We start from the raw sequence: 12117 nt of genomic DNA on the forward strand, positions 1-12117 counted from the left end.
TGACCTCGCCCCTCCCATATGAACCTTGTAAGTTTGGTTGTGCCTTCTTGAGTTCCTGCCCGTCGTCAGCCCGCGCAAAGTTCGGGCTGTGCCTTCCATTTGTCGCATCACAGGGCCTTGGCTTGTACCTTTACCTTATCGCCTTATCCGCTTATCCTTATCGCCGCCCCTCCCTCGCCGCCGGTCAATTTGCCCATGGCTCCCCTCGCTCATCCCTCCACCTCCGCCGTGGAAAGCCACACACAGGCACAGCACATCATCTCTTCCAGACTCGACCCTCTCTACTTGAGGGATTCTTGGATACTTACGTTGCCTTACCTTAATTGCTCTCTCTCCATCCATCGACATATCGAGTCATCCATTATTACCAGCTTACCGCTGGAAGAAATACACACCCAACCAACACATTGACGACGCCGAGCCGAGCCCCCCAATCCCGACTGCCGGCACGCACACTTTTTACAACATCATCAATACTCCGTACCGTCCATCACATTTGACACTCTTACACGGATATCCATGATATCTCGCCCAGTGACACTTTTCAGCTTCCGTTACCAACCTCCCACCGCTCGTTGTCGCATCCACATCTTTCAAGACCACTTTCTACGGATACCTTCTATACACGACACTATTACCGATACAGCACCACACCACCCTAGTCGAATACCTACATTCTACTCCATACACCAAGTAGCCGTGCCTCGGAGGCCAAGCATTCACGCATCCACGCACTCGCCCATCGTGGCACCGAATGCATCCTGCCGTTTATCCCTTTTGCGTCCGTATCCGTCCAACTTTGTCCCCGCCTACTCTGCCGCCTACCCCTGCGTAGGGTAGCAGCACAGCGCATCGACAAGGAAAACGCCGCCAAAGTCAAAAGGTCCAGCTGCCAACAGCACAGGCAGGGCAAGGTTCTCGACGGTACGGTACCTTGCTGTACGGCTACGCTACAGCGTAATCCACAGGACGGGAATCCACTGCCTGGCGTATCATCCACCAGCACCCGCAAAAGCATCACCACCAACAACGGCGGCATCAAACTCCAAATACGGAGTATTACATCGGCGCATCGCAACCTCGGGCCAGGTCCCTTACCTCACAGACTGGCTTGGCCGCCGTCCTTTTTGACTTTGACCTCGTCAACCTCGCAACTCGCACCCGTCAACAAACCCCTCCGAGTTCCCAACCTGGCCACCAATCCCCTGCGGTGCCTCGACCTTTCATCCTTTGTTCCTGGCAAACCCTCGAACCCACGGACAATTTTTTCCAAGACCACCATTCGCATTGCGTCTCCCGTCTCTGCTTGTGTGCCTGCACTCGATCAAGACAGCCAGCCAGCCAGCCATAATCGGTACCTTACGTCTGGCCCACTGCCCTGTCTGGCACTGGCCACGCCGTCACAGCAACTCCGCCAACCAACCTCCCCGTGTGCCCTCTCGCCCTGGTGGTGGCCCGGCGCTGGAGTCACCACGTTCTCCTCCCTCTCGCAGACGCCTCGTCGCTTCTCGTGCCCCGCTACCTTAGCGACTTGGGCTGGCCGTCGCCTACACCTCGCTCGACACTGTCCTCCGTTTCTCACGCGCCCGTCAGAGACCATCGACTGCCAGTTTACTCAAGGCGTTTTCCCGCCCGCAGACGGATGAGCAAGCCCCATTTCCCACCGTTCCGGCCACTCTCGCCTCCCGTCCGTCTCTAGTCCGTCCTAGTCCTGGGACATCGACCTCGACCTCGACCTTGACCCCCTCCCAACCGCCCGGCTGACTGGGATCTCACACCAAGCCGTCTGACTTTCATGTACCCCTTGTACCTCCCGCCAATCGACTCCACCAATACCACTACCGCCGCCAGGTCCTGGTTCTGACCCTGACCCTGGCGTCCGGCCCTGGCCCTGGACCTGGCCTGCCTTGGGTCCACCAACTCTTTCTCGTACACGAGTACCGCCAGCGCTTCCGTGTGCTGTGACCATCATCAACTACTCCCTCGCCCTCACTACAGACCATATGCTTTATTCCTTTCTCCCCCTCTCTATCGTTCCCAGCAAGTTCCGGTGCACAGAGAATTGCCTGGGCTTTGAAATTTAACATATCGCCAAAGAAGACTCTTTTGTGCCTTTCAGCCCGCTCCCTCCAAGAATCAGGACCACCACAGCCTGCTCTATAACGCTCGGTACTTGAGCTGATATTCGGTCTACACGGATACTGCAAGTCAGCAACCTACGAAATCGTCTACTAAAACGCAGGGCACCCAGCTTGCAAACCCGTCAACTCGGATCTTGATTGGCATTGGACCGGACTACATTGGTTCTGCGATAGCCCACAGACACTCCCACCCAAATTCGCCGACTTGGTGCGCCGGATCCCCCAAGACGCACACGACGCACACCCCCAAGAGGAGGCTGGTTGGTTGGCTCCTCCAACCCATCTTAGACAAACTCCGCCCAGCTCTCGACACTACCTGTCGCTAGACTCGAACGAACGCAAGCAGGCGTAAAGCCGGAGGCAGGGGGAAGAAAAGTCAGCGAGGAACCACTGAGAACCACTTTACTGCAGCCAGCAGGGTCAGATCAGGGCACGTCTTTCATCATCGACCATTCATCGCCACACTCCCCTGGCAGGTCCTTTTCTAGAGCCGCCTGCCCCTCGCCTTGCTGTCTCCGTACCAACTTGTCTCTCTTCTCTTCGTCCTCCACTCTGCTCCGTTATACTACGAAATACGCAGTCGGTATCCGTCCTCAACCGCGCTACCGCTACCAAACCGGCCTTGCACCTTGTTCCAGCAGACCACCCCACTCTCCCAGGCCCGGGGGGAATAGATCATCGACGTCGGTCGCACTTCCATCGGCGCTCCACGACTCTCATCTCTACACACATCCGGCTCACGACACCTTTGTCGCCCTTTCAAAGCCCGTTGCTGCCGCCGCCACCACCACCACCATCACCTCTTCCTCCTCTTCCTCTACGCATACTTGGAACGGAGAGACATCCAAAGAGTTCGAAACCAGACAGCAACTTCTCGGATGACTTGATTCAGATTCGGGACATTTTTTCTTCTTTCTTCTTCCCTTTACCCCCTCTCATTCCGCCCTTTCCCCGCCCTTCTTCAGCCCGCTCTCCTCCCGGCTCAAATCATACTCAAATACTACCTTCCGCAGCCTGCACTCCCCGCACCTGTGTTCCTTTTGTGCTCGACTCGGCCTCGCGAGCCTGCGTCTGCACTTTCTCCTCCACAGCGAGAGGAATTCACCAGGCTGTCCTCCTCGACGCCCGCTTATCCTGAATCACAGCACAGTTTGAACATGGCCGCTGCATTTAGACCAGTAAATTCGCCATTACCTGGTGCCGATGTAAAGATGGACGACAAGATGATGACGACGTCACCAACCACACCGAAGCCAACCACTGCACCGCTCCCGCGGACACCACAGCCCATGGCCGAGGACGTGAAGACGCCCACGAAAGCAACTTTCAGCAGTGGCAGTGGCACTACTGGTCTGGCATCCCAGAAGCCTTTGCCAAGCTCGCCATTTCCCCAGGCTGTTCAGGTTCCCGAGAGTGCCGAGAAGGTCAAGACCCCGACAAGAGCAAACTCACAACACTCAAGGAGATCAAGGGACTCGGAGGATGTGGACATGGACGAGTCCGACGGCGAAGGTGAAGAGGGATCTGACGACGACAGTGTGAATGCCGATGGTACCAGATCCAACAAGAAGAAGAAGTCACAGCGATTTTATTGCACGGATTACCCGCCCTGCAACTTGAGTTTTACCCGAAGCGAACATTTGGCCAGGCACATTCGGTAGGCTCTCTATCGTCCCCATAGATGACGGTCTTTGCTAACCGTCCCAGGAAACACACCGGCGAGAGACCATTCCAGTGTCACTGCTCGCGCCGTTTCTCCCGTCTCGATAACCTGCGACAACACGCACAGACGGTGCACGTCAACGAGGATATCCCCATAGATTCCTTGGCAGCGACTGGTGCTAGGTTCCAGAGGCAGATGCGCACTGAGCGTGTGCGTCAGCAGGGCGGCAGGGCTCGCGCATCAACAGCTGGCAGCGCGCCTGGTCCCGTCAGGGGTCACTCCAAGTCGCTCTCGACATCCAGCATCGCCAGCGTGGGCTCTATCGGGTCAGCTTTTGGATCTCGAGACGACATTCGACGACGCCCGCCGCCTCTCGTTATGGCAAGCGACCCCCGCTCCCGCCTGTCACTCGAATCGTACCGAAGTGCCGGAGACGGTCCATACGGCTATCGCCCTGTCTCGCCAACTGACTACAGCACACCGACGTCAGCGACATTCTCTACCGGTCAAAGCAGTCCGCGATGGGGTTCGACAATCGCTTCTCCTACTACCACGCACTCCCGATCTCACAGCATGTACTCTTCTGGCTCCCGGACTCCGGGCCGGCGACTCAGCGTGCCCTCCGGCGTCAATCCTTTTCAGTCACCGCACGGCGCACCGGTCAACAGAATTGTCTACGGCAATGGGCCTGTCAATACTTCCAACATGGGAGCCTTCTCCCCCGCCCCCAGCAGCCACCTGGCATCGCCGACAACGCCGACATCAGCATGGTCTGGCAGGAGGGACTCGACCTCGTCTAACGCAGACGAGGCTTGGCGCAGGCGAACTTGGCATCCTGACACGAGGACCTTCAACACCAATACCAGCCACCTCAGCAACGTACTCACTCCCGGTCAACTTCAGCCGAATCCCGCGCCGCCCATCGCCAATGCGCCCAATCCTCAGCAGACGCTTCGGTTGCCTGGCATTGAATCCTTTGACCCTCTGCCATCGAGACAGGTGTCGCCCCCAAGACGAATCCCGTCGCCGATGATGGTCGATGCGGAGGGCGGTCACCGCCGGCCCATGCTTCCCGGCACCGAAGCTGTCGCTGATGAACGGCGGAATGTGGCCCAATGGGATATGAGCTTGCACCGGGGCCTGACAAGACTGGACATTGCTTCCAACACGACACCTCCTCGCGATAGCGCCGGGGCGTGGGCAAACGAAGTGAACCAGGCAGTGCAGGCACAAGCAGAGCAGGTTCGCTTGAACCCGCCGACTGTGCGATTCGAGGTCGACCAGCCCTCGTATGCCAACTCGGGTGCATTCACTCGCAACCATCAGCACACGATGTCGGCGCCGTCGTTCGCACATAGGGACACTAAACGCCACGGATGGTACCATGGTCCTATGGGAAGCAACGTTCACGGACCTCGCCCGGAAGCGCCCAGCCAAGATCCTCGTGGACCCCATGTCAACCGCATGGTCCATCCCAATATGGGTCACTTTGCTGGTTTTCCGGGACGACAGCCTGAGCCGCAGCAAGCCCAGCAGCAACAGCCCGGCAATCCTGACCCTCTGAGACGTTTGGAGGCGCTGGTGGCCGTTGCCACGAGCGAGGGAACCACTGCCACTGCGTACTGAGACTCTTGTGAATCATCAATACGTCTCTTTACAGTCCTTTTACCATGCCCCGAGAGGCGATGGTACATATACGCAACACGACTGACGAATTTCCTTCTCCCTTACTTGGAATCTATGTCGGCAGAGCTTTCAGTCTTTGCATGACATACAGTCGCTTTCTTATCATGATATCCCGTTTTCTATCAAGTTGGTGGGCAACTGCATTTTATCTATGGCAGGCGTTGATACATAGCGTTGAAATTGATTTCCTATCTCTCTGGGTGTCACCACCCTCATCTCAGCTCATCTGGATTACGGTCGACTTTTCCACTTTCTCTTTCTATTCATTTTTCCTTTTCATTTCGATATCCTGCTTCGACATTTACGGTTTCCTTTTCAGTTTGCCATCAGGTTTGGTTTACCATTGACGGTTTTTTTCTTTTCTGGCAGCGATTTCGCAAGTAGAATTTCCTTATCTTTGTTTTTGATTCCCCGTAACGCTTGCTCACGATCAATGAGATACCCACTCATTCCGGGATGATGGATTCAGTGGTGGATAGTAATGTGTCGCTCTCTCGGCGGTTGAGACAGAAGGACAGTGGGCCTGCACGCATGTATATGGAAGCAGGCCAAGGAACGGAGGCAAAGGTTGGCGGATATGCGTGTGGACGAGATACCCGAGCTTGGTAACGACTGGCGGCTTTGCTTTATGGGAAGCCTGGTCGATGCTCACAAAGTTGGAAGCGATGGTTTCAAGACCATCACCAAGGATCGGGCGGTATACATGTGTCTGTAGGCGTACAACCGGAAGGAATAACGACGCACATGCTCTCAATGATTATCTTATCTGGAAACTGTTCACTCTCTCTCCTGGTGAATGATGTGGCCCATGAGTTTGCTTGTGATGAGGGGAAGGGTACTAAAGTAGGGCGAGGGACGGCCAGCCTTTTTATGCACGATGATGTGGTTCATGTAAGTGGTGCTGCAGCTTGTCTGTCAGCCGCCAGCCAATGAAGCAAGTTCAGTGACGGCGATCAAGAGATTGGGAGACGCGGGGGGGCAGGATTGATGGATTTGCGCCGGGTTCACACTTTGATTAGGGGAGCAATGACGGATGGTCTTTGAAGTTGGCCGTGTACGGACGGGGTGCGGATATGTCGCAACCCGGCTCGTTCGGGGGAATGCCGATCGTGTCTGCCGAGTTTTTTCTTCAGCGGTCAGGCCGTTGGGAGGTGGATCTGAGGGACCGGGGCTGGGAAATGCCGGTTCTATGCCGGTACGAACGCTTTCTCACTCCCCCGCCTGTATAGAGTTACTGAAGCTGTTTTCTGATTACTTCTGTGTCTTTTGAGGTTCGGGGTTTGGACGGGCCCCGGGAGTCCGTGGGGTATCATTGGCACGTCGAATGAGGAGTTTGAGCGAACTTTGGACGTTGTTCTTGGTTTTCTTTCAGTAGTATACAAACTGAGTAGGTAAGTAAGTTACAAGGAAAAGACCAAGTGTTGGCAATCGACGACTGCACGTTATTTTCGAGTAGGTTTTCCAGGTCGCCGACGAGGCCAGATATGGGACACGAGCTCCTTTTGCTTTGAGGAAATTCGTCCTATGATCTGTTTCGAGATATCCGGGAGTCGGGCGGAGCGGTTACTGGTAGTTCCCCAGTCTGAGCCCGGTAACAACGCGGGGGAAGAAGAGGAGGGCGGGGAAGAGTTGAAGACTTGTAGCCTGGAGAACGGAGTCGTTAGCTTGACACTTTGGTATCCACAATGTTACAAGAGACGAACGGGGTCGATGGATGGGATGAGTATTTATTACCGACTCACCGGGTAGTGTCCTCTGGTTCTGTCTGTTAAGAAGTACGGAAACTAGTCTTACCCCCCCTTTGTAGGACACTTCATCTTCGTTCAACGACAACACTGATACACTTTGAGCACATCATGTTTTCTAAACCACCGAATTCCCCAGGCCTCCTCGGGACGACACTCCTCACCCTCGCCGCCCTCACAAGCCCAACCTCGGCATCCACATCCCCAAAATGCGACCCTTCAACCTTCACATTCCCCTCCATCCCAGGCCTCCAACACATCAAAACAACAGCCGTCCCAGTCCACAACTACACCTCCTTTCCAAACCGCCTCTCTGAAGCGTCCCTCGCGACAACATCCGCCTCCGCAACCGGCATCCCCCCCTTCTGCAACGTCACAGTCTCCTACACCCACCCAGGCCACGATGACCTCGTCAACGTACACGTCTGGCTTCCCCTCGAGAAGAGCGCGTGGAATGAGCGGTTCATGGGGTTAGGTGGCGGCGGGTTCGTTGTCGGGGAGGTAGATGGCGATGGACCGAGTGCGGCGATTCAAGAAGGGTATGTCGCTGCTGTCACGGACGGCGGACACCTCGCGAGTTTGCCGCCTGATGTATGGGCTTTACGGAGCCCGGGGAACATTAATTGGCCGCTGCTGGTCAACTTTGGATACAGGAGTCTGCACGAGCTCGCTGTCGTGGGGAAGGCTGTACTGAGGGCGTACTATGATGCTGGGGAGAGGTATAGCTACTTCAAGGGGTGTTCGACGGGCGGGAGGCAGGGGCTGGCTGTTGCGCAGCGGTATCCGGGGGACTTTGACGGGGTATTGAGTATGTGTCCGGCCGTGGAGTTCCCTGCCATGGTGACGTCGTTGTATTTTCCGCAGTTGGTTATGCGGTGGAGGGGGTATTGGCCTTCTGGGTGTGAGTTGGGGGCGATTGTGAAGGCTGGAGTTGAGGCGTGTGATTTGGGTGATGGGAGGAGGGACGGGGTTATCGGACGCTTGGGGGAGTGTGGGTTTGATGTGAGGACGGCGTAGGGGAGGGAGTTTAGTTGTGATGGGAAGGATGGGAAGAAGATTGAGGGGAGGGTTTCGAGGGGGGCGGTTGAGGTTGTTGAGGAGGTTGTGGGGGGTGTGCTGGATGAGGAGGGGAGGGAGATGTTTCCGAGTTATGTTCCTGGGACGCAGTTTGCTGGGTTGCTTGCCATGATGAATAGTGTCTGTAAGGACGAGATGGATCGAACCAGGTGTGCAGGTGTGCCGTTCTCCGTGACGGATGAATGGATCCGGCTGTTCATCGAGAAGGATCCGGCATTTGATCCGGCGTCGATGTCGAGGGAGACTTTCCGGGACGTCTTCCGGCGGGGAGTCGAGGAGTACGATTCCGTCATCGGGACGCCCATCCCGGATATGAGAAGATTCAGGGAGCGCGGGGGAAAGGTTCTCATGTGGCACGGTATGGCGGACCAGGCTATCTCTATCAAGGTCGGAAGGGGACTGTATGAGAAGGCCAAGGGGATCGAGGCGAAGCGCGGAGTTGAGATTGAGGAGTTTTGGAGGTATTTTGAGGTTCCTGGGGTGAATCACTGCGTTTCGATGTATGGAGCGCCGTTTCCCTGGAGTGCGTTGGAGAAGTTAAGGGCGTGGGTCGAGAGGGGTGTTGCGCCGGAGCAGTTGGATGCGAGGGGTTTCAAGATTGGAGAGGATGGGAAGGTGGTTGTTGATGAGGAGGTTAGAAGGATTTGTCTTTATCCAGAGGAAGGGGTTTGGAATGGGAAGATTTGGGTTTGTGTAAAGCCCGGAGAGAAGATTGAGGTGATCGAGGAGAAGGAGGAACTTTGAGGGAGGTTTTGAGGGATGCTTGCTCGAGGGCATCAAACAAGGTATCAGGGTGATGAGGCACGTTGGTTGTTTATAATCCGGCCATGGTATTTATACATATGATATATACAACAACATTTACACCACCTCACTTCCATCGTCTGAAAGGATGTGCCTCGGTATTGAACACAAACTCATCCAAACTCACCAACCCAGGCTCGCTAAAGATGAGATAAAAGTACTTCAACGTCTCCCCCATCCAGAATGACTCCATCGAGTCCGACTGAGGAGGTTGTCCCTCAGCCGTGACATCCCACACTGCCGTATTAGCAAGTTCCGTACTCGTGACGTTGTCAATGGACGAAAACATGTCCCACGCCGAGTCTAACAAGCTCGTGTCGGCTGTGGTGCGGTACATGATGAACACACTTTCAATTGCCTCGGGGCGGAGAATATAGCGCCGGTCCGGAACGGCGGAGAATCCTGGAACAAGGCGGTCCTTTTTGATGATTTCGTCTGCGGTGAGAACCTCGTCGTCGTCCTTTCTCTCTGCCCGTTCGAGGACGTGCTTTTTGTAGAGGGCTTCGTCCCATGCGCATTCTTGCTTGGAGGGGCAGGGGACCATGTAAAACGTCTCCGGCATGATGCCATGCGGGAAAGACTTGTAAGCGTACACACACCCGTCGACAAGTTTCCTCGCCACAGACACTTCGTCGGGGTGGTTGAATAGCTTCCCACCAAGCGCAAGAAGCCCACCCATGAAGCAAACAAGGTGCTGGCCCTGCGGCTCCTGTTCAATAGTACGTACACCGTTGGATTCGCGAGAGTGCGCCTGCCCCGCGATGAGGATATCTTCGTTGGTCGGCGTCATGGGCCGGAAGAGGTTGTGTTCGATGGCAGGTTTCACGGCGGATTCGTACATGGACTTGTACATCCCGCTGCGTCCGCCTACGAGGGCGGACATTTTGGGGAGGTATTCATAGAGGGAATCGGCCATGGCGCCGAGGGTGAAGTCGTCCCCTTGGGTGAAGACTTCGTCTTTTGGATTCACGACTAAAGGCCATAGACCGGGGATGTTGGTTTTGTTTTGCTGCCGTTCGAAGATTTCCATGATGCGTTGGGTTGCGTCCCAGAACTTGGGGTCGCCTGTTAGTATTGAGAGGCGGGTGAATTCCATTGAGAGACTCCCGATCTCAGCTACCAGGGCGCCATTCCCGACGTTTTGAGCGTCACCGCGGGCTGCATCGCCGACTTTCCAGCGGGTGATGGGCATGCGGTTGGGCGTGTCAAAGGCCTTGTAGAGCATCTCGCCGACCTCAGCTGCTTTTCGGAGGAGGCGAACGTCGCCTGACAGATCAAAGGCAGAGAGGAAGCCGCCCAAGTATCGGATGGTTGTCTCAAAGACGTTGATTTCGTCCAGGTCGGTGTGTGTAAAGTCGATTGTCGCCGCGGCGGCGACAGCCTCGTCGAAGCCGGACTTCATGTCCATGATCCAGAGGGTGTCGAGGGAGTCCACGAGGGTCGCGGCCCAGCCTCCGAACGTGTTACGGCCTTTCCCGGAGACGGGAGTGAGTTCGTCGTACATCCATGCGTTGTCGCGGTAGGATTCCCATGCTTTGGCAAAAGCTTTCTTGACGGCTTGCTGGCGTTCTCCGCGGACGCGGCGTTGGGTACCGGTCTCGGGTGGGAAATGGGCCTGAACTTGGGGGAAGCGGACGTGGGGACATGTTGGGAGTTGTCGTAGGGGAGTCGGGGCTGGGTAGTTGACCTTTCTCGTCCTCCAGAAGTAGTGTTTGTCGTCTTCAGTCTGCCATTGAACTAGCTTAGGAGGGAGTGGCGTTTGCGACAACGAAGCTATCGATGGTAGTGTTGGCAGTCTAGAGTCACTCTGCCAGAAGATGCACAGAAGCAATAAAACGGGCACAGCCCAGAAGATGAAGCATGGTTGTCTTCTTCGAGGGACAATCATCTTGAAAAATGCAGCAGAGATGATTGATGAAAGCAGAGAGGTTCAAGAGGGCCCCTCGATCCCCTCCTCGTCTGTCCCATGACATGCTCTCTTTATGAACCCCAGGCATATCCTCTCCTTTGTACTCTGTCCGTTTGGCCCCATCTTGGCGGTTAGCAAACATGCTGCCAGGATTATATTGCGGCCCCCATGTCCCATTGCGAACAGCATGTCGCCAGCTCAAAGACGCCTGGCACCCTATTTCCCGCTACTATGATGTGATGAACGAAAGTCTAATGATAAGAAAGGGTTGCATTCAGGCACGGGAAGAGGCCATCTTCCACGGGTAAGGTTGCGGACGGCGTCTATTAGCCTAGATTTATGCTCACCCATCTTCTTGATGAAGGTTAGCAGGGTTACATCGTGAAGGAAGCCCATGCGAAAATGCAAGGGGGCTGAGCGCAGCTCTGCGTTTCCGTCACCAACAACGACGAGAACCAACAGAGAAACGCGGAGTGGTCGTTGCCCCCACTGTTCATGCATAGTGCGATGCGCCACGCCGTCTTGGTGCTGCAGGTTGTTCTATTTACCTCCTTTATGTCAAACGGGCTGGGGTGTTTGCGCAGCGCTTCTCGGCTGGGAAAGCGGCGGTTGAGATTTGAGAGCTGCGCCTGTTTGAGGCCGCATGAGCCGTGGCCTCATAAAGATTGAGGCACAATTTAGGCGAGCGGCGTAGCAACAAGGAATCTACCAAGTCAATGAGGGGCAGTTTCACGAGGTCAGATTGTTGTTTGCTTTGCTTATTTGATGGGAGATCAGACCCCTCACCATCCTCACGAGGTAGCCAAATAGTGACCTCGCTTGGTAGTATTAATGCGCCGCGAAGACTCCTATCCAGTGCGTCATCCCACCACTTGGCTGTTAAGCTGGTATCTGTACGTTGGAAGGACAAGTTTCTTAGATCCCGGAGACTACCTCGGTCGTACAAGGCTTTTGATATGAGTTCCGCCAATAAATCCAAATCACCCAATGCGATGTTCATTCTCACGTATGGCCTTAAAAGGAGAGTATCCCTCTGTTACTTTGCTTATTTACTTGTTTAAGAATACATACAACGGAAGGTCCTATGACTAG

At 55.3% G+C, this 12117-nt stretch overlaps 5 protein-coding genes across 5 annotated transcripts; 4 read left to right on the forward strand and 1 right to left on the reverse strand.

Moving 5' to 3' along the window:
* Nucleotides 1–519: 519 nt before the first annotated feature.
* On the forward strand, nt 520–1646 carry CTAM01_14807 (uncharacterized protein; the record flags this gene model as incomplete). Its single annotated transcript, XM_060530806.1, has 2 exons — nt 520–785; nt 836–1646. 2 exons carry the CDS (start codon nt 520–522, stop codon nt 1644–1646), a joined length of 1077 nt encoding a protein of 358 aa, XP_060374615.1.
* A 1652-nt stretch (nt 1647–3298) lies between these two features.
* On the forward strand, nt 3299–5430 carry CTAM01_14808 (uncharacterized protein; the record flags this gene model as incomplete). Its single annotated transcript, XM_060530807.1, has 2 exons — nt 3299–3798; nt 3849–5430. 2 exons carry the CDS (start codon nt 3299–3301, stop codon nt 5428–5430), a joined length of 2082 nt encoding a protein of 693 aa, XP_060374616.1.
* Nucleotides 5431–5570: 140 nt separating this feature from the next.
* On the forward strand, nt 5571–5837 carry CTAM01_14809 (uncharacterized protein; the record flags this gene model as incomplete). The annotated part of the gene is made up of 1 exon (XM_060530808.1): nt 5571–5837. One exon carries the CDS (start codon nt 5571–5573, stop codon nt 5835–5837), a length of 267 nt encoding a protein of 88 aa, XP_060374617.1.
* A 1509-nt stretch (nt 5838–7346) lies between these two features.
* CTAM01_14810 (tannase and feruloyl esterase) lies at nt 7347–9056 on the forward strand (the record flags this gene model as incomplete). Its single annotated transcript, XM_060530809.1, has 3 exons — nt 7347–8043; nt 8100–8136; nt 8267–9056. The coding sequence occupies 3 exons, from the start codon at nt 7347–7349 to the stop codon at nt 9054–9056; spliced, it is 1524 nt and encodes a 507-aa protein (XP_060374618.1).
* A 127-nt stretch (nt 9057–9183) lies between these two features.
* CTAM01_14811 (glycosyl hydrolase family 47) lies at nt 9184–11004 on the reverse strand (the record flags this gene model as incomplete). Its single annotated transcript, XM_060530810.1, has 1 exon — nt 9184–11004. One exon carries the CDS (start codon nt 11002–11004, stop codon nt 9184–9186), a length of 1821 nt encoding a protein of 606 aa, XP_060374619.1.
* Nucleotides 11005–12117: the final 1113 nt, after the last annotated feature.

This window comes from Colletotrichum tamarilloi (assembly GCF_030869305.1).
Source record: "Colletotrichum tamarilloi strain Tom-12 chromosome Unknown Scaffold_135.1, whole genome shotgun sequence".
Lineage (NCBI taxonomy): Eukaryota > Fungi > Ascomycota > Sordariomycetes > Glomerellales > Glomerellaceae > Colletotrichum > Colletotrichum tamarilloi.